General features: G+C 43.9%; 2 protein-coding genes and 1 pseudogene across 11 annotated transcripts in view; all 3 read left to right on the top strand.

Moving 5' to 3' along the window:
- The window catches only part of LOC121579486 (serine/threonine-protein kinase MARK2-like), a 35,543-nt gene extending 26,198 nt beyond the window's left edge, over positions 1 to 9,345 (top strand). For 2 of the 9 annotated variants that reach the window (XM_045224429.1, XM_045224427.1), the window contains 13 exons: positions 195 to 265; positions 360 to 416; positions 732 to 968; positions 1,082 to 1,201; positions 1,363 to 1,501; positions 1,933 to 2,045; positions 2,139 to 2,274; positions 2,454 to 2,605; positions 2,700 to 2,788; positions 5,466 to 5,729; positions 7,031 to 7,057; positions 8,354 to 8,392; positions 8,774 to 9,345. In XM_045224429.1, the coding sequence (XP_045080364.1) occupies positions 195 to 265; positions 360 to 416; positions 732 to 968; positions 1,082 to 1,201; positions 1,363 to 1,501; positions 1,933 to 2,045; positions 2,139 to 2,274; positions 2,454 to 2,605; positions 2,700 to 2,788; positions 5,466 to 5,729; positions 7,031 to 7,057; positions 8,354 to 8,392; positions 8,774 to 9,209 (1,880 nt within the window). In that variant the 3' untranslated portion in view covers positions 9,210 to 9,345. Of the gene's footprint in view, positions 1 to 194; positions 266 to 359; positions 417 to 731; positions 969 to 1,081; positions 1,202 to 1,362; positions 1,502 to 1,932; positions 2,046 to 2,138; positions 2,275 to 2,453; positions 2,606 to 2,699; positions 2,789 to 4,017; positions 4,157 to 5,465; positions 5,730 to 7,030; positions 7,058 to 8,353; positions 8,393 to 8,773 lie in introns of those variants that run through there. The other 7 variants (XR_006661666.1, XR_006661667.1, XM_045224428.1 and 4 more) reach the window with 7 other exon arrangements.
- A 7,653-nt stretch (positions 9,346 to 16,998) lies between these two features.
- On the top strand, positions 16,999 to 21,631 carry LOC121579485 (RNA-binding protein lark). Of its 2 annotated transcripts, XR_006002918.2 has the most exons (3): positions 16,999 to 17,255; positions 17,720 to 19,562; positions 19,736 to 21,631. XR_006002918.2 is itself a non-coding variant. In XM_041894091.2 (2 exons), the coding sequence occupies exon 2, from the start codon at positions 17,837 to 17,839 to the stop codon at positions 18,806 to 18,808; it is 972 nt and encodes a 323-aa protein (XP_041750025.1). In that variant the 5' UTR covers positions 16,999 to 17,255; positions 17,720 to 17,836; the 3' UTR covers positions 18,809 to 21,631. The 2 variants fall into 2 exon arrangements, 1 of the variants encoding a protein (XP_041750025.1); XM_041894091.2 differs by having other exon boundaries at positions 17,720 to 21,631.
- A 3,905-nt stretch (positions 21,632 to 25,536) lies between these two features.
- Positions 25,537 to 26,547, top strand: LOC121578911 (annotated as a pseudogene).
- The last annotated feature ends 959 nt before the right edge of the window (positions 26,548 to 27,506 follow it).

The following is a 27,506-nucleotide window of genomic DNA, read 5'->3' as shown; positions in this document are numbered from 1 at the left end:
TGAGTAAAGGCACACTCAGTTCAACCTGAAATTCTGTTTTCAGCCTGTAATAACATCAATGCCGAGTCCCAGTTCTGTCTCGCTTTATTCACATACGCTCGGTTCCTCACTCAACCTTTTATCCTCTTTTGTGTTTCTACTGCTTTCTTCAACACTCCCCTGCTTTCTGCCTCCCCCTCAACCCCTCTCCTCAGGTGAGGTGTTTGATTACCTTGTTGCTCACGGGAGAATGAAAGAGAAAGAGGCCAGAGCCAAATTTAGACAGGTGAGACACTGTCTGCTGGTTTCATTTCCTGTTATTGACAATACTGTTTAAAAGGGAATGGTCAACCTAGCTGTTGCTCCTTGTCTTGTTACAGATAGTGTCAGCGGTACAGTACTGCCACCAGAAGTGCATCGTACACAGAGACCTAAAGGTGAGGATAGACAAGAAATGGGGAAGTGTTTTGATGTGTGTGTGTTGTCCCGTCAATAAATCGATCAGATTTACGCAGCAACAGAGTGCTCCTTTTTCTTAATTCTCTTAATGTTTTTATGCATTTCATAATGTAATAATCTTGATATGTCACAAATGGATCCATCTCTTTCTCTACATTACACACACACACATCAAAACGGGGCTGAAGTGCGTTTGAGTACACCTTTTTTCCCATTATGAATTACATGTTGGTGTTCTTTAATTTTTTTTACAGAACTTGTATCAATAATAAATGCTCTCTTTCTCTCTTCAGGCAGAGAACCTACTCCTAGATGCTGACATGAACATCAAGATAGCAGACTTTGGTTTCAGTAATGAGTTCACCATGGGGAACAAGCTGGACACGTTCTGTGGCTCTCCTCCATACGCCGCCCCGGAGCTGTTCCAGGGGAAGAAATATGACGGGCCCGAGGTGGACGTCTGGAGCCTGGGGGTCATCCTCTACACACTGGTCAGCGGATCCCTGCCTTTCGACGGACAGAACCTAAAGGTGGGCAGGGAACTGTGGAAGTGAAGGAGGAAGGGATACATGGAAAACAAGTGATGTTCTTGAATACCTACCCACACTTTAATCCTTGTCTGTTGTGTTTGTCTTCCCTTTAGGAGCTGCGCGAACGGGTTTTGCGGGGGAAGTATAGGATTCCCTTCTACATGTCAACAGACTGCGAGAACCTGCTCAAAAAGTTCCTAATTCTCAACCCAACCAAGAGGGGCAGCCTGGAGGTTAATAGTACCTCACCTAGCCACTGCCATTGCCTCCACTGGATACAAACAAAAATTGTGTGGAGACAATTCTAACAGCTGACTGTTAGTGCTTTGTTTTTTTATCCACCTCCCTTTCCCCATTAACCCCAAGTCTCCGTCCTCTCTCTGCTTGTGTCCAGCAGCAGATCATGAAGGACCGATGGATGAATGTAGGTCATGAGGAGGAGGAGCTGAAGCCCTTCATCGAGCCCCAGCCAGACTACAAGGACCCCAAGAGGACAGGTCAGCACCCCGACCGAGCGGGGGGGTGGAAGAGAGGTGGGGCAGGCGTCTGGTGGATGAGCTGGTGGCAGCAGAGGGGTTACTGGGGAGGGGGTTGGAGGTCACCCTAATTGGGGGAGGGCCCCTCAATCTGAAGATAGTCTTATTTTACGTGCCATGTTAGTCTTAGTATGCCCACCTCTGTGTGTTGCTTAACATGCCCTTTGCTGTGTTGGCATGTGCCTACATGTTTAGTAAAACTAAATGCTATACTTTTTGTTAGACTCAAATTATATGCCTGTATGTTCTAGCTATTTTGTGTGTGGAATCATGTACCTGTGTATGTGTTTGTTAGTTAGAGAATTAGGGATATGTTGCTCTCTGTAGTATGCTACACATGTGTTAATGGTGTCCTATGCATGTGTGTGTAATGTACTTCTGTCCTTGATGTGGTTGTAAGGTTGACCTTTTTTCTCCATTCTGTCTAGATATCATGTTGCAGATGGGCTACTCTGCAGAGGAGATCCAGGACTCGCTCGTCAACCAAAAATACAATGAAGTCATGGCCACATATCTATTACTGGATTATAGGAACTCGGAGGTACAACGTGTATACACTCACATCTGTAGCAGCAAACAGTGTCCTACTCCTGTCATGGTAATATTATTCACCATCCCTCCTCTTCCCTCTCAGATGGATGAATGCATCAGCCTATCAATGACACCCCGCCCAGGAAGTGACCTCACAAACAGCAATTCCCAATCCCCTTCTCACAAGGTACAGCGCAGTACCTCATCCAATCAGAAGCCCCGGAGAGCAACAGATGCAGGTAGGAAGCTGTTTGGGTTGACGAGGATACAGCAGATGTACTACTATTTTGGACAAATGCTCTTATTTTGGTCTGTCTCAACTATTTATATCTCTTTGTATTGATCTCATTCTGTCTGTCTTTGCGTCTCTGTCCCACTCTTTCCGTTCTTCTGTTGTCGCTTTTGTTCTTTTTCCCAGGTTCTTCTGCTTCCAAGCGTTCCCAGGGCGACAACAAGCACACAGCAGAGGATTATGGGAGGAAAGGTTCTGGCACTGGCAGCTCCACTAAAGTTCCTCCCAGTCCCTTAGCTACAGCAGATCGTAAGAGGAGCACCCCGACCCCCTCTACCGTGAGTAGACTTCTTCTTCTACATTTCTGCCACTCCAGGGTTGATGGCATGTACACTACTGTACTCAACATCATTTCCTCTATCGGTCATACAGAACAGCATCCTGTCCACTGGTACGAGTCGCAGTCGAAACTCGCCAGTCCCAGAGAGAGCCACACTTGGGGTCCAGAACGGAATGGACAGGTACACACAAGCACCCCCGCACGTGTGCGCACACAATATTCTCACACACACTCTCTCACTTGGCAGCAGAGCTCTGGTTTTGGGGCTAGTCACGTGTCTAGATGGCAGTGTTTACAAGCAGTGGCCAGTGGATTTAACACAGAGCAGCTGGCAGCTGGATTCCCAGTGTACACACACAGTCACACATACACATTCACACGGGAGCAGAGTTTTGAAATCTTTGATAATGGATTAGTGACACCTGCTAAAATGTATGAAAGACTATGAATGTACTCAAGACCAGCTTACTCACAAAGTAACACACTGCATCCGCAATCAACTGAAACCATAATCATTTCTTGGAACTCTCTCACACACAAAAACATGGCAAGATAAGTTTGCTTACGCTGACCCTTGTTTTATATTTGACTATTTTATGACAATTTCCTTCACTGTAAAACGTGAAGGAGTAGAAAGCCAGGTTTAGGTGTAGAATCTGGGGCCTCAGAAACACAGACACACTTTACAGTATTCAACAGATTGACACTGATAGTCAGAGCTCACTCCTTAATCTGGGATTTATGATGCTGGCTGCTTTTATATGCAGGTTACTTCCAGGCACAAAAAAGGCAAAATGCAGAGGGAAAGTGTTTTAAAGAACATGTTCTGTGTGGGAGAGGGGGAGCAGCGTTGCCAACAGCATGTGACTCAGACATGTTTGCTTGAAAGAGATGATGCGAGGACAAACTGACGGTGTGTGGTCAGCACTAGCCCTGCTACACAACTATTGGTTGAACACACTAGCACACATTCTCCTTACTGACAAAACTGCCCTTTCACACAATGTTATGTCAAATATGCCTTTTTCATTTAGTAGGGGGTTATAACTTTTCACATTTTCCCCATTTTAATGCATTTGAGTCCTTTATGCATTTTTAAGCCACTTTTTCTTTCCTCAAACTTCTTCTGTTCTGACAGTTTCTCTCTCCATTTCCATCTCTTCCTTGGGGTGTGCAATGCTTCCCAGAAATAATGCAGTCTTTCTTTAAGCTCCCAAATGAAAGCTGTGATGTATAGTCATCCAATACAAATTGGCATTATTTGAGATACTGTGTTGTCTGTGTTGATGTTTTCCTCCCTCCTCAGTGTCCCCTGCTTCCTCCCCAGTTCTAACCTTGATTACCCCATGACCCTCTTCCACCCCTCACGGGGGACGGTCGGCACGGGGTATATTCATTTCTCTCCCCCAGCCTGACCACCCCAGGGTCCCGCGCCTCCACAGCCTCTGCAGCCGCCGTCCTTTCTTCCTCCTCCCGCCCCCCGACACCACAAGTCCCTGTCCACCTCTGCCCACCCCACCCCCTCAGACATCCACGCACACCGGCCCAGGCAAGTGTCACCAGAGAGGGGAACACAAGGACAGCCACTCGTCAGCAGAGAGAGTAGAGTGGATGTGAAAGGGTTTGGGTTAGATGGTCCCTGGTGGCAGTTCTCAGCATTGGGTATTCAACATCGACAAAATAGGTAGAGAAAGATCAGATGTAGGGATTAAAAGGGTAGCAATATTGCTGGAAGGGCAACATCGAAACACCCCACTTTTCTCTATCTGCCACTTTTCCCCACCCCCTGAAACTCACCCTACAAGCACCCCACCTCTTTGCGAAATACCTTTCTCCCCAACACCACTGTCCTTATCCAACCAGTCCTACTGCTAATATTGCACTAGAAAGCCAGAACCTGCCAACCTGTGGTTCATGTGTTCCTGTAAACCATCAGTTACACATCAAACACCATCACACTTTGAACATGGCTTGGCGGTGCCATTATGTTTTTGCCTGAGCCGGAAGGAACTCTCTCAGCTCCTAGCTGGTGTGCATTGCTGTCATGTAATCCCTTGTAATACCTCCTGCAACTCCCTGTCCATACAAAATCTGACATCTCATGGGCCATGCACATTGTAAAAAAGAAAGAGTCCTAGTGAACGTGCTATAATGCTGGGACGTCATTCACTTATCAATTGGTTAACATGTAAATCCACTATCACTAAATAGTTTCGCTATAACCTCTGCCACTATGACAATGTGTGTGGTCCAGGACATAATCAACAGTATCACAGCTCCATGCCCCTTCCCCAACCTTTCCTTTCCTTCTTTGTAGTGATGCTGCATTCGTTGTTACCCTGTTAGCTGATCTTACTGTGCCCTGCTGATTATGTGATTAATGCAGTGTGCCTACGATTTAACACTCCACAAGGCTTCACTGGCCTCACATTCCAAGTCTTTAGTTTATACCTGCTGCCCATGGTGGGTCACAAGGCTGTAATTGTTTTCTTGGCAATATGTTCTACTAGGCTTCATCTTTCAAGATTAAAGTCAATCATGGTGGATTTTGCTGAGTGGATGGCACGGTTAGGGTGCATGTTGTAGCCTAATAGAAGGAACTACATTTTTGTACACATTCCGTTTGCAAACTGCTTAATCAGTCTTGCTTACAACTGTGGCATTTGTATAGACATTATATGCTTTTCATTCACTGAACTTTTATTTCCCTATCTGAAGCTCCGTTGTGTTTTTATCATACATTCTTTGTGGGAAATAGCTTCAGCAGTTGGGGAAACACGTTGATGTGCTGGTGATAATGAAATCTATAAATGACTCTCCTCTGCCTACTCATTCTACTTACAAAACTATCAAAACAGCACTGCCCCTCTGAGAGTACCAGTGGCGTCTCCCTCTGCCCACAACATCAGCAGTTCCACGGTGACGGACCGATCCAACTTCCCCAGAAATGTGGCCACCAGAAGCACTTTCAGTGCCGGGCAGCAGAGGGCGACACGGGACCAGCATGCCTCCACCTACAATGGTCCCCCAGCATCCCCCTCCCTTTCCTATGGGAACAGCCAGGCTCGAAGAGTGGGGGGCACTGGTATCTTCAGCAAGTTCACATCTAAATTTGTGCGCAGGTGAGAGAATGGGGGAATGGGGATCTGCTATGATGGGAAAGATGCTCTTAGTGTTGAATCCAATTATGTGATTTTCTGTTATGCTGATCACATCCTGGTGTTAAACGTCTTGCCTTAAGTGAATGAGAGTGAGAATTACAGTGAGGTATTCATGTTTGTGCATTGTGATTTTTGGACTGTTCGTTCTTAACTTTTGTGTGTCCCTGTGATGTTTAAAAAAAAATCTGGCCATAATGTTCTTGTGCTCACAATACGCTTGACTACAAGTGCTCCCCTCTTTTTTAGGTTGAGTTGGTTTGGAGCTGTGCATATTTCTTGTGCTGGTGGTCAGTTGCCACACATGTAGTTGGAGCAGCTAGGGAAGTTACTCTGTGTGGAAATACCTTCAAATACAAATCAGAGTATCTTGCTGTAGTTTAATTGTTTTATTGATGAATTGTACATCACGAATTAAGGCATTATACACACTGTACAAAACATTAAGAACACCTTCCTAATATTGAGTTGCACCCCCCCTTTGCCCTCAGAACAGCCTCAATTAGTTAGGGCATGGACTCTACAAGGTGTCGAAAGCGTTCCACAGGGATGCTGGCCCATGTTGACTCCAGCGTTTCACAGTTGTCAAGTTGGCTGGATGTCCTTTGGGTGGTGGACCATTCTTGATAAACACGGGAAACTGTCGATTATGAAAAACCCAGCAGCGTTTCAGTTCTTGACACAAACCGGTGCGCCTGGCACTTACTACCATACCCTGTTCAAGGGCGCTTAAATCTTTTGTCTTGCCCATTCACCCTCTGAATGGCACACATACACAATCCAGGTCTCAATTGTCTCAAGGCTTGAAAATCCTTATTGAACCCATCTCCTCCCCTTTATCGACACTGATTTGAAGTGGATTTAACAAGTGACATCAATAAGGAATCATAGCTTTCACCTGGTAAGTCTGTCATGGAAAGAGTAGGTGTTCTTACTGTTTTGTACACAGTGTAACTATATCATAATTGGCATGCGTGTCTCCCTTCCAGTGCTAACGTTAGTCCTAATCCGAGTCCATTGTTCATGTAACAGCTCTGCCCTTAACATCCTGAATAATATGGTAACGTCAGGCTACATTAACAGCCATTTAGTGACAACCTGTTTGGCTTAAGCAGCTCACCTCCTGAGGGACACCAGGGGAGTATTAATCTCTTTCAGTTGACTGACATGCACATGACATGTATAACAGATCTGCTGTGGTTTGTTTTGCGCACGTTTGTGTACATACAATTTTCTTTTTCTTCCCCCCCTCCCCTTTTTTGTAGAAATCTCTCATTCAGATTCCCCAGAAGGTAGGCAAAAATAACCACACCCTTGAGTTTTTCTCAAAACTATTACCCGGTGTCATCTCTCTCTGTGAGGCTATTTTATGTATCATGACCATTTTTTAAATACAGATTTATTTTTGTAACGATTTTCCATTTATACTAACTCGCCCTGCACTCTCCATCGCCTGATACACCATCGTCTGCTGCTCTCTTCATCCCTTTCTGCTTTCCCTCATCCCCATTGACTTTTGTCTCCGTCAGTGTTAAGTGTTGCCCTGTGGGTCCTTGGCCAAGTGAATAGAAAACCCCCAGTCTGTGATCATGCCATGCTACCCAGTGTGCATAAAGCTTAGAATACAGAGAAATGGTGATTGTTGAGAAGAACCCGTATTCTTCTGGATTTGTACACACTCTTTACTGCTAGTGTCACCTACCCGTATTGTGGGAAGGCTTTCAACATTACATGCTCAGACAGGAGTAGGAATTATTTCTGTTGATTTTGAAAATGTAATGTCACTGTTATTTTGGGGGGGACATCTCCTACCTTTCTTTTGTCTGATACCAGGCCTGGCCTGAAGTTTGCACTAAACAACCTCATATTTCAGCAACGTCCTGCTGTTTCTTTTTCTTAAAACTTGGCTTATTTTAGTTTTTCTATTTCGAATGAGTTCCCTGAAGAGTCATTAGAGCCGTATATTTCTTGGCTCTAATATGATATTCTCAGCAACAACTCAAAAATGAGTGATGAAGATTGAATGTTTTGACGTTTACAAAAACTTGCATCAAGGGGTGCATGTATTTGAAGTCATATAATTGTGGTGGGCACAGACATAAGGATGTTGGGCACCTTGGGAAACTGAGAACAGGTCCGCAGAATGCCTGCATATGCATCTGACCGATGCTGTTTATTATTTTATTCTTATTGATGCCTTGCTGTGGGAGTTTGAGGAGAGGGGTTATTGGATGGTGGTGATGGGACTTATTAACATAACAAAGATGTGATCTCTGACTGTTCATTCCAGTTACAACAGTAAAAAATACAACAGTATCCATGGATTGTGTGATTCCACTTTGGGGTTGGGGGGTGATAATCATTTAGTAGAGATACCTAGTTTTCTCATATAGCTCCCTAAAATGTAGTAGAGCTCACATTAATTAAATCTATGGATACATACAGTATAATTTCTAAAAAGAAATACTATAGAATCTGGAATTGGAAGGTGCAGGGGTTGCAATGGGAGTTGATGGTGTTTGTTCTAACCTGGTAATAAAGTCGAATTGGAATTTGGGGAGACTAAACTTGTGCCGATTTTCTTTGAGGAGCCCGTATGAGGGAGAGGGTCGAGATGAGGCCAGCAGGTGAGGACTACGATAGTGACAATTTGATCAATCTGTTGATTCAGTGAAAAAATGTCAATCAAATAATCATTAGATGAATTGATTTAGGTGGTGTAAAGAATAGCATGCTGATATATATGATCAGTAAAGCTCCTTCGGTTTTGACAATGTAAGCATTGATCTTTTAATAACAGAAAGAGACGCATGTATTCTGCTGCTCAGTGAAGCATCCATGTAAATGCACAGCTTAAATGTTTCATGCTCATGCTGTCATTGGTTCCCCCTGTGATTGAATGCATTGTTAACCAGCCCGTAACATTGCTGTTTTGTCTGTTTCCCCATTCTTTCTGTCCTTGCCTTTTATGATATTACTCTCCTTTCCTACTTTCTTTACCAACTCAGACCCATGTTGACCACTGCTGAGAAGCTAGAGAAGGGCACCCTGGGCTCTGCAGGAGATGAGAAGAAGGACTCCCTGTCCTCCACCTCTACGGTGCCCAGCACCACGACCCCAGGCCTGACCTCCAAGGACAACAAGCCCCGCTCGCTGCGCTTCACCTGGAGCATGAAGACCACCTCCTCCATGGAGCCCAACGAGATGATGAAGGAGATCCGGAAGGTTCTGGACTCCAACAGCTGCCAGTATGAGCTGCGAGAGCGCTACATGCTGCTGTGTGTGTCTGGGACTCCCGCCCGTGACGACTTTGTCGAGTGGGAGATGGAGGTGTGCAAGCTGCCCCGCCTCTCCCTTAACGGGGTTCGCTTTAAGCGCATTTCTGGCACATCCATTGCCTTCAAGAACATTGCCTCCAAGGTTGCCAATGAGCTCAAACTGTGAGCTTTTGGAAGAGGAGTAGTGATGAAAGCAAGGAGGGGGATGGAGACAGACTGGAGCACAAAGGCAAAAAGGCTGAACTTTGAGACTGAACTGAGAGCTTTTGAGATGAAGGCAAAGGAGCATGGAGAGACTTTGTGGGTGGGTGGGTGGGTCGGGGGGCAAAGTGGCTAGGGGAGGTTGTGTGTGTATAGACCTTTTTTGAGGAGATTGTTAATTTTCTTGGGAGGGGATGTTCTTTTCGGTTTGGGGTTTCTGTCCCCTCTCCCTCCCCTCTGACTTTTCTGTTGTCTTCTGAGACAGTTTTGTTTCTCTTAAACCTCACAATCATCTTTTTCTTAAATACATTTATTGACGGAAAATATGAAAGGAAATTAGTTAAAAAGTAATGAACTGATTGTAGGTTCTTATTTTTATTTTGAGCCCAAAATGACCCTGGACTCAGCCAGCTGTAACCCTCAGGCCTTTCTCCCTCGCTTATCCTGCACCAAGCCCAATCTATGGTCTAAGCACCATGTTACTGTACTTGAGCATCTTGCCCCCATTTTCAGCTATCTTTTTTGAACAGATGAAGAGAGCTGCAGTTTGACACTGAATGTACAACATGATTAGACAGATATATCTGAGGTACAACGCATATTCACTACAGCTGTAAATTGGTTTTCACATCATGTTCTAATTCTGATCAGCTAATGACAGCTGCACAAGGTTCCTGTTTCCGTGTGGTGGTTCAGAAAGCTTCTGCCATTTTTACATCACAGTACAGTGTCTTACTTGAGGTTACCATGGAAGTGCAGACTTGAACTCTTTGCGCTCTGATTGCGAGCCTTCACCTTCCTGCACCCCAAGCCCCTTCAATTAGTTTCATTTTTTTTTTAAATTTTTTACAGCAGGGGTAATTTATCTGATGAAATAATTAAGGGCCAATTGATAATTATTGGTGGATTGTAATGTAATTAAGAGTTGCTGGTTGGTTTCAATGTGCTGCACTGGAATGTCTGAGTTCCCTTGCCTTTCTCTGGAGAAAATAATTATTAATATTGTTATTATAAGAATAAACAAAGTTGGATGATTTCTTTGTTTGTGCTCTTCAGTTTTGTTATCTGTTATAGAAGCCCACTTAATATACCCATATATTGCTGACGAATTAAGAAAATGCAGAACAATTTCACTAGCTTGAGTGAGACTCATTATTTTCCCCATATTGCAGATATACTACTACTGATATAGTACTGTATACAGTGCATTCGGAAAGTATTCAGACCTCTTGACTTTTTCCACATTCTGTTACGTTCCAGCCTTGTTCTAAAATTGATTAAATTGCTTTTTCCCCTCATTTAATCTACAGTCGTGGTCAAAAGTTTTGAGAATGACACAAGTATTGGTCTTCACAAAGTTGGCTGCTTCAGTGTTATGAGATATTTTTGTCAGATGTTACTATGGTATACTGAAATATAATTACAAGCATTCCATAAGTGTAAAAGGCTTTAATTGACAATAACATTAAGTTTATGCAAAGAGTCAATATTTGCAGTGTTGACCTCTGCAATCCGCCCTGGCATGCTGTCAATTAACTTATGGGCCACATCCTGACTGATGGCAGCCCATTCTTGCATAATCAATGCTTGGAGTTTGTCATAATTTGTGGGTTTTTGTTTGTCCACAAGTTCTCAATGGGATTAAGGTCTGGGTAGTTTCCTGGCCATGGACCCAAAATGTCGATGTTTTGTTCCCTGAGCCACTTAGTTATCACTTTTGCCTTATGGCAAGGTGCTCCATCATGCTGGAAAGGGAATTGGTCGTCACCAAACTGTTCTTGGCTGGTTGGGAGAAGTTGCTCTCGGAGGATGTGTTGGTACCATTCTTTATTCATGGCTGTGTTTTTAGGCAAAATTGTGAGTGAGCCCACTCCCTTGGCTGAGAAGCAACCTGAATGGTCTCAGGATGCTTCACTGTTGGCATGACACAGGACTAATGGTAGCGCTCACCTTGTCTTCTCCGGGCAAAGTGTTTTCCGGGTTCCCCAAACAATCGGAAAGGGGATTCATCAGAGAAAATGACTTTACCCCAGTCCTCAGCAGTCCAATCCCTGTACCTTTTGCAGAATATCAGTCTGTCCCTGATGTTTTTCCTGGAGAGAAGTGGCTTCTTTGCTGCCCTTCTTGACACCAGGCCATCCTCCAAAAGTATTTGCCTCACTGTGCGTGCAGATGCACTCACACCTGCCTGCTGCCATTCCTGAGCAAGCTCTGCACTGGTGGTGCCCCGATCCCGCAGCTGAATCAACTTTAGGAGACGGTCCTGGTGCTTGCTGGACTTTCTTGGGCGCCCTGACGCCTTATTCACAACAATTTAACCTCTCTCCTTGAAGTTCTTGATGATCCGAAGAATGGTTGATTTAGGTGCAATCTTACTAGCAGCAATATCCTTGCCTGTGAAGCCCTTTTTGTGCAAATCCATGATGACGGCACGTGTTTCCTTGCAGGTAACCATGGTTAACAGAGGAAGAACAATGATTTCAAGCACCACCCTCCTTTTAATGCTTCCAGTCTGTTATTCTAACTCAATCAGCATGACAGAGTGATCTATAGCCTGTCCTCGTCAACACTCTCACCTGTGTTAATGAGAAAATCACTGACATGATGGCAGCTGGTCCTTTTGTGGCAGGGCTGAAATGCAGTGGAAATGTTTTTTGGGGATTAAGTTCATTTTCATGGCAAAGAGGGACTTTGCAATTAATTTCATGACATTCTGGAGTATATGTAAATTGCCATCATCAAAACTGAGGCAGCAGACTTTGTGAAAATTAGTATTTGTGTCATTCTTAAAACTTTTGACCACGACTGTACACACAATACCCCATAATGACAAAGCAAAAACAGGTTTAAGACGTTAGCAAATTTATTACAAATTTAAAACATACTTATGTAAATAAGGTAAGTATTCCCTTTGCTATGAGACTCGGGTGCATCCTGTTTCTATTGATCCTTGAGATGTTTCTACAACTTGGAGTCCACCTGTGGTAAATTCAATTGATTGGACATGATTTGGAAAGGCACACAACTGTCTATATGAGGTCCCACAGTTGACAGTGCATGTCAGAGCAAAGCCAACCCATGAGGTCGAAGAAATTGTCCGTAGAGCTCCGAGACAGGATTGTGTCGAGGCACAGTTCTGGGGAAGGGTACCAAAAAATGTGTGCAGCATTGAAGGTCCCCAAGAACACAGTGGCCTCAATCATTCTTAAATGGAAAAAGTTTGGAACCACCAAGACTCTTCCTAGATCTGGCCAAACTGAGCAATCAGGGGAGAAGGGCCTTGGTCAGGGAGGTGTCCAAGAACCTGATGGTCACTCTGACAGAGCTCCAGAGTTCCTCTGTAGAGATGGGAGAACCTCCCAGAAGGACAACCATCTCTGCAGCTCTCCACCAATCAGGCCTTTATGGTAGAGTGGCCAGACGGAAGCCACTCCTCAGTAAAAGGCACATGACAGCCCACTTGGAGTTTGCCAAAAGGCACCTAAAGAACTCCCAGACCATGAGAAACAAGATTCTCTGGTCTGATGAATCCAAGATTCAACTCTTTGGCCTAAATGCCAAGTGTCACATCTGGAGGAAACCAGGCACCATCCCTACGGTGAAGCATGGTGGTGGCAGCATCATGCTGTGGGGATGTTTTTCAGCGGCAGGGACTGGGAGACTAGTCAGGATCGAGGGAAAGATGAACGGCACAAGGTACAGAGAGATCCTTGATGAAAACCTGCTCCAGAGCACTCAGGACCTGAAGAGTTCCATCTGCAATGATGGGACTCCTTCGGATTGCTTTCGCACACCTGTAAAATATTTTTAAGTGCAGTTGAAAAATAAGATAAGAATGACTTTTTTCATCCCCATGGGGAAGTTGTTTGTGGCTGTGTACATGAAAACGTCAAGCATACAAAGGACATCAAATACAGACAAATATGAGAATAGAAAAAGTGCAAATCATGGGTGATTCAACTGCACACTACTATATACACTATACACATCAGTACATTGTCAAGTGTAAGCCTACCCGCTGGATCTACAGTCGCTAGCGAAAGTTTACACACCCTTTGCGGTCTTCACATTTTGCTGCCTTAAAATTAACCCCAGAATTAATACTTGGTGGAAGCCCCTTTGGCCGCCATTACAGCTGTGAATCATTTTAAATAAGATTCTATCAGCCTTGCATAACTCCTAAGGTAAGATAGAGTTTATTAGGTACACCCATCTAGAAAAAAAAAAAAAAGAAAGAGAATTTTACTAAATAATCCCAAAAATGTTACTAAATAATCCCAACAAAAAAGAATATATACATTTTAAAGTGGTTATCCCACTGGCTATAAGGTGAATGCACCAATTTGTAAGTCGCTCTGGATAAGAGCATCTGCTAAATGACGTAAATGTAAATGTAAATGTAGTACTGGGTCAGACCCCCCTTTGCATCCAGAACAGCTTGAATTCTTCAGGGCGTGGAAATGTTGCTAAATTGGTATCAAGGGACCTAACGTGTGCCAGGAAAACATTCCCCACACCATTACACTAGCAACACCAGGCAGGATGGGGCCATGGACTCATGCTGCTTATGCCAAATCCTGACTGCCATCAGCATGACGCAACAGGAACCGGGATTAGTCGGATCAGGCAATGTTTTTCCATTCCTCAATTGTCCAATGTTGGTGATCGCGTGCCCACTGGAGCCGCTTCTTCTGGTTTTTAGCTGGTAGGAGTGGAACCCAGTGTGGTCGTCTGCTGAAATATCCCATCCGTGACAAGGACCGACGAGTTGTGCGTTCCGAGATGCCGTTCTGCATACCACTGTTGTACTGCGCCATTCTTTGCCTGTTAGTGGCCCGCCTGTTAGCTTACGATTCTTGCCATTCTCCTTCGACCTCTCATCAACGAGCTGTTTTCACACACACAGGACTGCTGTTGACTGGATGTTTTTTATTTGTCGCACCATTCTCGGTAAACCCTAGACACTGTTGTAGGTGAAAAGCCCACGAGGCCAGCCCTTTCTGAGATACCTCAACCGGCGCCAGGCACCGACAATCGATCATACCGCGCTCAAAGTTGCTTAGGTCACTCATTTTGCCCATTCTAATGTTCAATCGAACAGTAACTGAATGCCTGTCTGCTTTATATAGCAAGCCACGGCCACATGACTCACTGTCTGTAGGAGCTAACCATTTTCGTGAACGGGTGGTGTACCTAATAAACTGTAAACTGTGTGTAAATCACTACAGACCTTAATTTGAATTGACCTTTTCCTTGTACCCATAACTGCAGAAAGAAATGCTCTTTTGTTTTTTGTATACAACAAACACACAGAAACAACAAGAAATTCAACACAAAAACGAAAGGAGACCAGACAGTGAATTAGAACACAGAAGAATGGCGCATTCCTGGGCGGCAGATCTTGGTGGTGTTGTGTTCTTTAAACGAGGGGATCCTCACAAGACTCAGTAATGGGGCAATATCTGACCTAATATTTATCATTCCGTAAACAGACCGGCATGGATGAAATATTCCATGCACTCAATGTGGACTGGAAAATGTTCTGTGGTAGAGTTGGGCTACTTCGAGTCCTGTCTCTCACTCCTTCTGGACCCAACAGTTTGCCACATAGTTGGCATATTGTTTCAGACCCTGTCCTCAGGTCTGGAAGGTGGTGTAATCCGAATCGAGCGCAGGAATGACTTGGCATCAGGCACTGAATCAAAGATGTGGGTCTTGCTCTCATGGGTGATGCGTAGCTTCGCAGGGAACATCAGAGAGTATATGATGTTTTTGGCTGCCAATTCTCTCTTGATCCTGTCTTAATCTTTTCTTTTCCGCAACAGCTCTGCAGTATAGTAATTGAAGACAAATATGCGCTTGTCCTTAGAATTGTTATCCCTTGGTTCTCAACACCTGCATTATCTCCTGTTTCCTTTTTAGTTTTGAAGCAGTCTTCACCTGACAAAGTTATGTTAGGATATGTCAGTTATCCCGTGAGCGCTTTTGTGTTTCAGATGCCAAGCTTATGGTCATGTTGTAGCAGTGTGTAGGAGGGAGATTCTGAGATGTGAGAAATGTGCAGGAGGGCATGGGACAAAGGCATGTGTAGTATCAGTGGAAAAAACGGTGTGTCAATTGTGGGGTTGCCCATGTTGCTGGGGATCAGAAGTGCCCGGTGCTAGAGACCGGTTGAGGTTGCCAGGGTTCGAGTAGAACAGAAGGTGCTGTATGCTGAGGCAGTGAAGAGAGTAGAGGATGATGCGTCAAGGGTGAGTAGGCATAGGCCAATACAGAGTGATACGAATTTGTGCTTCAGTAAGGTTGGCTTCTTAGCATTCATTGCCATGGTTATCAACTGTACCGCAGAAATGGAATGTAAATCACAGAAAATACAGTACATTCGGGAAGTATTCAGACACCTTGATTTTTTCACATTTAGTTACGTTACAGCCTTATTCTAAAATTGATGAAATTGTTTTTTTTGTTCTCATCAATCTACACACAATACCCCATAATGACAAAGCAAAAACAGGCTTTTAGAAATTTTAGCAAATGTATAAAATAAAACAAATCAGAAATATCACATTTACATAAGTATTCAGACCCTTTACTCAGTACTTTGTTGAAGCACCTTTGGCAGCGATTACAGCCTCGAGTCTTCTTGGGTATGACGCTACAAGCTTGGCACACCTGTATTTGGGAAGTTTCTCCCATTCTTCTCTGCAGATCCTCTCAAGCTCTGTCAGGTTGGATGGGGAGCGTCGCTGCACAGCTATTTTCAGGTCTCTCCAGATATGTTCAATCGGGTTCAAGTCCGGGATCTGGCTGGGCCGCTCAAGGACATTCAGACTTTTCTTGGACACAATCCTGTCTCGGAGCTCTACGGACAATTCCTTCGACTCATGGCTTGGTTTTGCTTTGACATGCACTGTCAACTGTGGGACCTTATATAGACAGGTGTGTGCCTTTCCAAATCATGTCCAATCAATTGAGTTTACCACAGGTGGACTCCAATCAAGTTGTAGAAACATCTCAAGGATGATCAATGGAAACAGGATGCACCCGAGCTCAATTTCGAGTCTCATAGCAAAGGGTCTGAATACTTATGTAAAGAAGGTATTCAGTTTTATTTATTTATAATACATTTGCAAACATTTCTCAAACTGTTTTTGCTTTGTCATTATGGAGTATTGTGTGTACGTTGATGAGGGAAAAAATATATTTAATCAATTTTAGAATAAGGTTGTAACATAACAAAATGTGAAAAAAGCCAAGGGGTCTGAATACTTTCCGAATGCACTGTAGATGTTGTGGTGGCAGCTGCAGAGAAGTGCTTGGGTGTACTAGGTTTTACTGCAAAATAGTTACAAGGTGTATTGAAAGAAAGAGACCCTTCCTCCCAGGCCGTTGGCCTGGTGTAGAATCAGTTAGGGTCAAAGTAGTGGAATGTGGGGTAAAAAAATAAATACAATTATGGTATATAGGTGAAGGGTTAGTTGGTGGTGCAATTTATAATTTTTTTATCACAAAATGTAACTTGATCGGCCATGCACAAACAACACGACGCCATGATACCAAATAAGAAGAATACCACTTATCGGTTTCCGTGTCACCGAGGACGGGAGGAGAATCTCCTACGGGAAGGAAGCCACAAACTGTATTGGTACGCAGCAGCACGACAAACTCCTCTTCCTCTTTCAGTTAGCCAGCTGGCTTGCTGCCTGGCTCACGCCATTTGCTGTCAGTGAGAAGTAGGTGTAGTCACTAGATACCACAGCCACAAAGTCATAAACCCCGCCCATTTCTACAATTTATCTTATTAAAATCTAATTTGAAACTTAACTCTTACCACACTGCTAACCTTATGCCTAGACCTAAATTTAATTCCAAAAACCATATTTGTATTTTCATAATTTTTTTACGATATAGACAATTCTGACTTTGTAGCTGTGTTATCTAGTGGAAACCGAAGTGGGGCTGTTGAGAAGCCATCAAAGTACAAGGACGATACCGTTACATAGCTGGCAAGGTGAGATTAAAGTTCATTTGTACAGAAATAGACTAAACAAAGGCGATTTGTGTCGTACAACCTCAAAAGGTAGCTAGCTAACGTTAAACATCTGATGTAGCTATCTACTATAAAGTCGTTAGCTTGCTAGCTAGCCTGCTGCTGACAGCTTTTCTGTTAGCTAGCTAGTTAGCTAGCTCGCTAACCTTACATACACTAGCAAAATTATTTTTCTAGCTACAGTAGCCGACATCTACTAAGGTATTTGGTCAGTCCTTTCGTAACTTGCTATCAGTCAAATAGCTACTGTACTAGCAAAGATACTTGTCAGCTCTGACCATAGCCTGGCTGCAACAAGCTGCTAGCTAACAAGCTAGCTAATGTTAACCCCTAACAGCCCAGAGTGTGCCAGAGAACTCCCATTTACTCTAACGATTCTAATGAGATCTTAATAGCTATCTAACTCGTCTTAATTTTGGTTTTAGAGGCTGCTCTGTCACCGGTTGAAGAAGTGTTCTCCAGGAATCCTAATTTACATTTGATACACCCCTTTCTCTGCAACAGCTAAGCCAAGACTGTGCCTTGTTAGCTACCATACTAAAATGGTGAAGATATTTGTTGGAAACGTGAACTCCTCAACCACAGAACCAGAACTGCGTACTCTATTTGAGAAATACGGTCAGGTATCGGACTGTGACATTCTGAAAAACTATGGCTTTGTGCACATGAATGAGGAGAAGGATGCCCAGAAGGCAGTGGCAGAACTCCATAAGCATGAGCTCAATGGGGCGCCCATCACTGTGGAGTTTGCCACTACGAAGGTCCGCAATGCCACCAAGATCTACGTAGGGAATGTCCCTGAGGGGACCACAGGTGCTAAGATAAGAGAGCTCTTCCAGCCGTTTGGTAAGGTGGTTGAGTGTGACATTGTGAAGAACTTTGCCTTTGTGCACATGCAGAGAGAAAATGAGGCCCATGAGGCCATTTCCAAGTTAAACCACTCTAAACTGGAGGGCCAAAAGATCTTTGTATCCATCTCCCGCAACAATCAAGCCAGAAATGGCAGAGGGGATGACTACCCTCCCCCACCTCACCACTATCAACCTCACCCACACCACACTCCTCACTACCTCTCCCCTCGAGCTCCACACGGTGACTACTACCCACCTCGTGGTCGCTTTCCTCCTCCCCTTCCCCCACCCCCTCCTAGGGCCTACTACGAGTGTGACCTATATGAGAGGCTTGTCCGCCATGACCCATACTCTTCCTCTTCACGTTACTATGAGCAGGATCCTTATGAGCGACGGCTTCCCCCACTCCCTCAGCGGCCACTTTCTCCCCGTTATTACCGGGAGCGCAGCCCCCTGGCTAGCCGCTGCACTATGTTGTCTCCACCCCCACCTTCCTCTGCCAGCTATGCACGCAGCTATGCCCGAAGTCGTGCCGGGCGAGATTTTGTTGGTGGCAGCTCTATGCACCCTCCTTCCTCTATGCGCTATGCTCTGGGCTCAGGCTTTGATAAGGATGATTACTTTGAGGAGAAGTACTCCAATGGTTTTGGTAGGGGCTACTAAGGGCACTTTTTGAAATTGAATTTAGGGGAAGATGTGTATGAGTGTGTTAGCAATGAGTGCATCGTTTTTTTTAAGCTGGGCGCAATTGTATATTATATAGGAAAACGGGTAATAGGAACAATACTGTTCATTCATAAAGCTTACTTATCAAAGTCAAACAGCACACTTAATTGATTTTGACTCGTTTTTGTTTATCATGAATAATCGCCAGACATATCAGCAGTCTGAATGCATTTATATTAGTGTTTCATTGTTGCCAGATTTTTAGACTTGAGGTGGTAGGCTAGTGTCTCTGAATGTCTGTTAATATTAATATCATTTTTTGAAGGAGTTTAGGATTTTTTGAATTAGTATAGGAATTGTGTTTTGTGTAGTAGGCCCTACATAGGGGTCCCCAATTACATTCAGCCGTGGGCTGATTTTTCCTTGAGCGGATGGTCGGAGGGCCGGAACATAGTTATAAATAATTTGTACACTGCAAATTGACCGCAAGAATCCAAAACAGAGATAATATTTGACAAAAACAGAATAATTTCAAACCTTGATTACATTGGGATATGATCACATATACCACTTTAAGCGTAGGAATACTTGGGAACATATTTCCTAAATCGGCAAATAAAATCAGGCCGAATTTGGTCTGCGGGCCACATATTGGGGAATCCAGCCCTACATTGAGTGGATGGGACTGACTAAAACTATTTATGTTTTTTTTTTGACAGTTTGAAGGGAAATTGAGATGTATTAATCAGTGGTAAGTTATTTATATCATACTTGTGTATCACATTTATTTTGCTTTCAAGTCCTGATACACTTTTATCTAAGACTTTTTTTTTTTTCTTTTCTTCCTGAGGATTTCAAAGTTTTGTGAGTCCCCTAAAAATAACCCCTCTCACTCAGGTTTTTGTCATTCACCCCAATTCAAAGGTTGAGGTGTTTGTTGTGTGCAAACTGGCTGACTGACTAACCAAGCACACTGCAACAGCTGACCAAGCTCATCTCATCTGAAGGCCTTGCCACGTTCGACGCAGCATCATAGGATAAAGCATCGTCTCCGAAACGAAACCCGATACGACCGATTCATCGACTTGACCGACTAAATAAAAAGATAACCACCGAAAAATCGTTGCACCGCCGGAGTCACACAGCCTGTATATCTATTTCACAATATGCATATGAACTAATCACTCGCTGTCCATAGAGCTACAAGTCCTTTTTGTTTTTGTATAACATGGATGTAATCCAAGATAAAATAATTGAGAAATCTACGCCTATAGGCTTTCATGATTGTGCACTCCTCAGCATTTTGCTTATGTTAAAATGCTGTTAATTCTGTAATACATCAAGCCGGAACAAACCGTGAGCTATTTTGAATGACTATTTATTATTTCTATGTCTTCCCGAATTAATCATTACGGTTGTTTAAACGTTGGACAAATTTTACTTGTTTTTATTAGAAGAAATACATGAACAAATGTCTTGATCAGCCGCTGTTGTCATTTAGCCGCTTAAATAAATGTTCGACCTCTGATCCCGTCGATTTTTCATTTCATTTATTTTTTAGTTGACTATATCTTTACGAATTGATAGTGGAATAATTATTGCTCAAATACGTGATTGACAGTTACAAAGTGTTTAATCGAATTGGTTTGTGTCCTTCTACAACCAAATATGACTTGAAGGGGGGAAAAAGCATCCTCACTGGTGGTCAAGCGAGTAGCTCAGAACAATGTCAATGGTGTTGAGGTGTTTGGAGGTCAAACGTCAGTGGAAGGTAAGGTGTCTGGTGTATACAGGATCTTTCATATATCCTACCTCCACAAACAACCCCCCACATGGGGCTAAACTGTGACTAAACTCACTTTTGTGTAAGACCTGACACGGCTTTTCCCTTTTGTTTAGTCACTTCCTTTCTCCAAATAGAGGACTAGGACATGGCATACTGTAACCCTTACCTGCTGCTATTTCATTTATCTTGTACATAAGTTATTCTATGGAAGGTTTCATCCATCGGAAAAAGGTAAGTGAAAAGTTGTGTAATGAGCTTGACAGGAAAACTGAAGGGACTGAAATTTAAGGTAAGGATGCACAGGGCCTTCAGCATGGTTTCTGATAATGTTTTAGTATTTATTGCTTTTGATGGTGTGCAACATTGCAACCTCTCCATGGTGCACTTCCCCAGTCTAATCCATGGTCCCACAATGGTGCACATTTTCAGTTATGTCAACAATCAAGTCTGAAATGTCCCATTTCTCTGTCCTTGCTGATCTGGTCTTGAAGGACTTGATATATATGTGAGGATGAGGACAAAGGACATTGGAAAGTAATTAGGATTCGGCCCATGTGATCCCTTTTCAGGCACATAGATTAGAATCAGATACTGTCCTCTTTCACCCCTTTTTCCTCTTCCATTCTGTCTAAAGCGTTTCAAAGTGTACGATACCTTATGGTATATTTAAGGGTTTGTGAGTATTTAAGCATAACGATTAGTCTTTAATTTTTAATTAAGGGAATTTTAACAGCTGCCATTTTGAAGACTTATTTTACTGTCATCGGCTGTACAATAAATTATATTGATTTCCAATGCTGGGCATGACTTGTCTTTATCGTGTGTGTCTGTGTGTTAAGATGGAACACCTATATAGCATATCAGTATGGTGCATTACCTGAATATTTAAAGGACCGTTTTGAATTTCTGATATCTGATGGAAGGATCTGGGTAGTAAAAGTAAAAGCCTATCCAGGAGATAAGCAAAGGAAACAATTTAATCATAAAATGTGGCTACTCGATCATCTGCAATAAAGTGAAATAACTCATTCATTCATAAGATCTTAGCCTGTGTTTGTTCTTTTTATACAGTCTATATTTTTAGATCAGAAGACGTTGAAGGAGAGAAAGGAAGCCACTTTTGACTACTGAAATGAGTCCCCGGTGCATCTGGTGAAGTGTGTGAAGCAAATAACTTTGGAACCCATTAAATACTTTTGGAATGTAGCCAACCTTGCTCAGATGCTACAACATGTTTGTGTGCCCTGTGTAAACATACAAGTGGTCATCCTTCAAGTAAGTTGTGCGTCTCTAAAGAAAGGTAAACGTATGAGCAACAAAAATTGTGATATGATGTGTGATACAGTTTGGTTTTTTGTAGCTAGCAATCAGAGGAGGCTGGTGAGAGGAGCTATAGGAGGACAGGCTCATTGTAATGGCTGGAAAGGAATAATTGGAATGGAGTCAAACGTGGTTTCCATATGTTCTATGTGTTTGATAACATTCCATTAACTCAATTCCAGCAATTACAATGAGCCCATCCTCCTATAGCGCCTCCCACCAGCATCCACCGCTAGCAATGTCCTGTCAAGTTCAAGTGTTCCATCATGGTATGAATGTTGTGGTAGAAGTATTGACCGGCAATCCCAGCCAGGTAAATGGAGTCTGAGGCCTCTTCTTCTAAGTGTCTCACACTTGTGGGTAAACCAAAAGATTGTCTATTATATTGACAAGATATTCGAATGACCGCTCTAACAATGGAAATGTCCTCAAAGTTGGAAGGCAGGCGGGATCAGGTGAGACCATTCTAGCCAATGAGAGGTCAGATACGCGTGTGAAGAACAGGCCATAGAGATAGATAGAGCACTCATCTTTGTATTTGTGCCATAATAGCATCGGTGACAGCATGGGCAGCACAATTGAGGCTATCTCCATTTTAAAGTAGTACATTTCCTTCCCCATTAGCTTTTTTTTTTTTTTAAGTTCGCAAAGAAAATAGATGCGACAATTGCCTGCTATGGTGCGATTCCATTTAACTGCCCACCTATCTGTTTCATGTCTCATGTTGCCCTCAAAAGCCAGCATGGGTAGAATGCAAGAATTTAGTAATACTTGCCATATTCTAATAATTCTCATGTGCCTATTTATTGCCACGGTCCAATGTAAAGCAATTCAGTCATTCTTGAAAGACAAGACAATCCTTGTCATGGAAAGAAACATTATTTTTATAGTTAAATACAGTTGAAGTCGGAAGTTTACATACACTTACGTTGGAGTCATTAAAACTAGTTTTTCAACCACTCCACAAATTTCTTGTTAACAAACTATAGTTTTGGAAAGTCGGTTAGGACATACTTTGTGCATGACACAAGTAATTTTTCCAACAATTGTTTACAGACAGATTTTTTCACTTATAATTCACTGTATCACAATTCCAGTGGGTCAGAAGTTTACATACACTAAGTTGACTGTGCCTTTAAACAGCTTGGAAAATTCCAGAAAATGATGTCATGGCTTTAGAAGCTTCTGATAGGCTAATTGACATAATTTGAGTCAATTGGAGGTGTACCTGTGGATGTATTTCAAGGCCTACCTTCAAACTCAGTGCCTCTTTGCTTGACATCATGGGAAAGTCAAAAGAAATCAGCCAAGACCTCAGAAAAAAAATTGTAGACCTCCACAAGTCTGGTTCATCCTTGGGAGCAATTTCCAAATGCCTGAAGATACCACGTTCATCTGTACAAACAATAGTGCGCAAGTATAAACAACATGAGACCACGCAGCCGTCATACAGCTCAGGAAGGAGACGCATTCTTTCTCCTAGAGATTAACGTACTTTTGTGCGAAAAGTGCAAATCAATCCCAGTACAACAGCAAAGGACCTTGTGAAGATGCTGGAGGAAACAGGTACAAAAGTATCTATATCCACAGTAAAACGAGTCCTATATCAACATAACCTGAAAGGCCGCTCAGCAAGGAAGAAGCCACTGCTCCAAAACAGCCATAAAATAGCCAGACTACGGTTTGCAACTGCACATGGGGACAATGATCGTACTTTTTGGAGAAATGTCCTCTGGTCTGATGAAACAAAAATAGAACTGTTTGGCCATAATGACCATCGTTATGTTTGGAGGAAAAAGGAGGCGCTTGCAAGCTGAAGAACACCATCTCAACCGTGAAGCACGGGGGTGGCAGCATCATGCTGTGGGGGTGCTTTGCTGCAGGAAGGACTGGTGCACTTCACAAAATAGATGGCATCGTGAGGAAGGACAATTATGTGGATATATTGAAGCAACATCTCAAGACATCAGTCAGGAAGTTAAAGCTTGGTCGCAAATGGGTCTTCCAAATGGACAATGACCAGCATACTTCCAAAGTTGTGGCAAAATGGCTTAAGGACAACAAAGTCAAGGTATTGGAGTGGCCATCACAAAGCCCTGACCTCAATCCTATAGAAAGTGTGTGGGCAGAACTGAAAAAGCGTGTGTGAGCAAGGAGGCCTACAAACCTGACTCAGTTACACCAGCTCTGTCAGGAGGAATGGCCCAAAATTCACCCAACTTATTATGGGAAGCTTGTGGAAGGCTACCCAAAAGGTTTGACCCAAGATAAACAATTTAAAGGCAATGCTACCAAATTCTAATTGAGTGTATGTAAACTTCTGACCCACTGGGAATGTGATGAAAGAAATAAAAGCTGAAATAAATAATGATCTCTACTATTATTCTGACATTTCACATTCTTAAAATAAAGTGGTGATCCTAACTGACCTAAGACAGGGAATTTTTACTAGGATTAAATGTCAGGAATTGTGAAAAACTGAGTTTAAATGTATTTGGCTAAGGTGTATGTAAACTTCCGACTTCAACTGTACATGGATTTTGCAAGCAGTAGGCATTTAGAATTAAATGGGGAATGGAGCTTTATAGTTAGGCATCATGATAATATCACATACCCAGCGTACCTTCAAAATTAGTCTGTTCGGCAATCATAATTTATTCTGTCGCAATACAGAAACGTTGAAAAAAAATATCCACAGGGGCCTCCGGAGTGGTGCAGCGGTCTAAGGCACTGCATTGCAGTGCTAGAGGCGTCACTCCAGACCCGGGTTCGAACCCGGGCTGTATCATAACCGGCTGTGATCGGGAGTCCCATAGGGTGGCGCACAATTGTCCGGGTTAGGGGAGGGTTTGGCCGGGTGGCTCATCGCGCTCTAGCCACTCCTTGTGGGGGGCCAGGCACCTGCAGTTGAAGGGTGTTTCCTCCGACACATTGGTGCGGCTGGCTTCCGGGTTAAGCGGGTGGGTGTTAAGAAGCGCGGTTTGGCGGGTCATGTTTCAGAGGACGCATGACTCGATCTTTGCCTCCCGAGCCCATTGGGGAGTTACAGCGATGAGACAAGATTGATTAAAATAATAGAAATACCAGTCAAATGGAAAAAAATTTAATAGATCTTTAGAAATGTTCTCCTACATCTGCCGTTTCCATTACAAATGTCACAATTCTTTTTAAGTGACATTGCTTTTGTCTAACAAACCTGGGTCAATGGAAACATGCCTATTGGCTGATTGCTCCCAACTCATAGGAATCCCCACCCAGTTGACAACTTTAAAATGGTGGAAGCCCTCAATGGCAATGTCCATGCTAAAATGGCTTATATCCATGATGAGTCCTCTATCTATCTTTATGATAACAGGGTAAGTTGTTTTTGGGTAAGTTGCCGAAATGCCACGTTTCCACTTATATCAGTGCATTTGTAACAAACTAACCATTATGAAACTTTTATTAGATTAAATAAGCCTCACGTAGCAAATTAGGAATTACAATTTTTGTTTACCAAATTCGACACTCATTGACCTCCATACAAAAATTCCTCACTTCGTGGGCTTATTTTCGTGGACAGATTTTGGGCGGAATAAAAAAAGATCTTGCTTCGACTTTTCCTCTCTGGTAAACCACAATGTCAACAAAACAAATCTTAAAGCACAGTCCTCCCCAGCCCGTTCATCTGGCGGTGATGTCTTCCTCACTTCCCTCTTTCAGACTGAACACGGGCTCAGATGCCCCTCCTGGGCCTAGGAACATACAAGCTGCAGGGCAAGCAAATGCACCTGAGTGTTGACGCTGCGCTCGGGGCTGGATATCGTGCCTTTGACACTGCTACAGTGTACGGCAATGAAGCAGACTTGGGCCGTGCCCTGTTGGACCTGATGCCCAAGCACAAACTGATATCTTCCTCATCGTTAAACTGTCCTCAGCGGACATGGGCCCAATGGTCGCAGAGGGCTGTGCTCGTAGCCTGGAGAGGCTGCAGTTAGGGGGATACATTGACCTGTACCTGATCCACTGGCCTGAGAATGAGGGTCTGGAACCAAAGGATGAGAAGAATACACATATATTACATTTACATTTTAGTCATTTAGCAGACGCTCTTATCCAGAGCGACTTACAGTTAGTGAGTGCATACATTATTATTTTTTTGATTTTATTTTTTATACTGGCCCCCCGTGGGAATCGAACCCACAACCCTGGCGTTGCAAACGCCATGCTCTACCAACTGAGCTACCTCTCTGCCAGCCATTCCCTCCCCTACCCTGGACAACGCTGGGCCAATTGTGCGCCGCCCCATGGGTCTCCCGGTCGCGGCTGGCTACGACAGAGCCTGGATTCGAACCAGGATCTCTAGTGGCACAGCTAGCACTGCGATGCAGTGCCTTAGACCACTGCGCCACTCGGGAGATGTGGGCTTGATACACAGTATCAAGCCCACAGCTGGAATGTCATGGAGGAGCTCCATGCCAATGAGATGCTCAGAGCAATTGGGGTCTCAAACTACTCACAAAGGCACCTGACAGAGCTGTTGGAGACCTGCAGGGTGCACCCTGCCGTGCTACAGGTACATTGATACCCTCAAGATTTGTTGGGTACAGCAAGGGCACAGCTTTTAAGTTATGTCACAGCTGTTCATTGACTACAGCTCAGCCTTCAACACCATAGTGCCCTCCAAGCGCATCACTAAGCTCAGGGCCCTGGGTCTGAACCCCCCCTGTGCAACTGGGTCCTGGACTTCCTGATGGGCTGACTCCAAGTGGTGAAGGTAGGCAACAACACCTCCGCCACACTGACCCTCAACACAGGGTCCCCACAGCCCCCTCCTGTACTCCCTGTTCACCCATGACTGCGTGGCCATGCACGTCTCCAACTCAATCATCAAGTTTGCTGACTACACAACAGTGTTAGGCCTGATTACCAACAATGATGAGACAGCCTACAGGGAGGAGGTGAGAGCCCTGACCGAGTGGTGCCAGCAAAATAACCTCTCCCTCAACATCAACAAATCAAAGGAGCTGATCGTGGACTTCAGGAGACACCAGAGGGAGCACGCCCCCATCCACATCGACTGGGCCGCAGTGGAGAGGGTCAAAAGCTTCAAGTTCCTCGGTGTGCACATCACTGACAATGTGATGAAGAATGCGCAACAGCGCCTTTTTAACTTCAGGATGCTGAAGAAATTCGGCTTGGCCATCAAGACCCTCACAAACTTCTACAGATGCACAATTGAAAGCATCCTGCCGGGCTGTATCAACGCCTGGTACGGCAATTGCACAGTCTGCAACTGCAGGGCTCTCAAGAGGGTGGTGCGGTCAGCCCAACACATCACTGGGGCACTGCCTTCCCTCCAGGACATCTACAGCACCCGGTGTCACAGGAAGGCCAAGAAGATCATCAAGGACCTCAGCCACCCGAGCCAAGGCCTGTTCACCCCCCGCTACCATCTAGAAGGCGGAGACAGTACAGGTGCATCAAAGCTGGGACTGAGAGACTGAGAAACAGCTTCTATCTCCAGGCCATCAGACTGTTAAACAGTCACCACTAGCCTTAGTCACTGTTCTAGCTGGCTACCACCCAGTACTCTACCCTGCACCTTAG

The sequence above is a fragment of the Coregonus clupeaformis genome, chromosome 13 (assembly GCF_020615455.1).
Source record: "Coregonus clupeaformis isolate EN_2021a chromosome 13, ASM2061545v1, whole genome shotgun sequence".
In the NCBI taxonomy this organism is placed as follows: domain Eukaryota; kingdom Metazoa; phylum Chordata; class Actinopteri; order Salmoniformes; family Salmonidae; genus Coregonus; species Coregonus clupeaformis.
This window is presented reverse-complemented; position numbering and strand designations above follow the sequence as displayed.

Coding starts and splice junctions, on each gene's coding strand:
- LOC121579485 (XM_041894091.2), top strand. CDS start 17,837: ATGGTGAAGATATTTGTTGGAAACGTGAACTCCTCAACCACAGAACCA.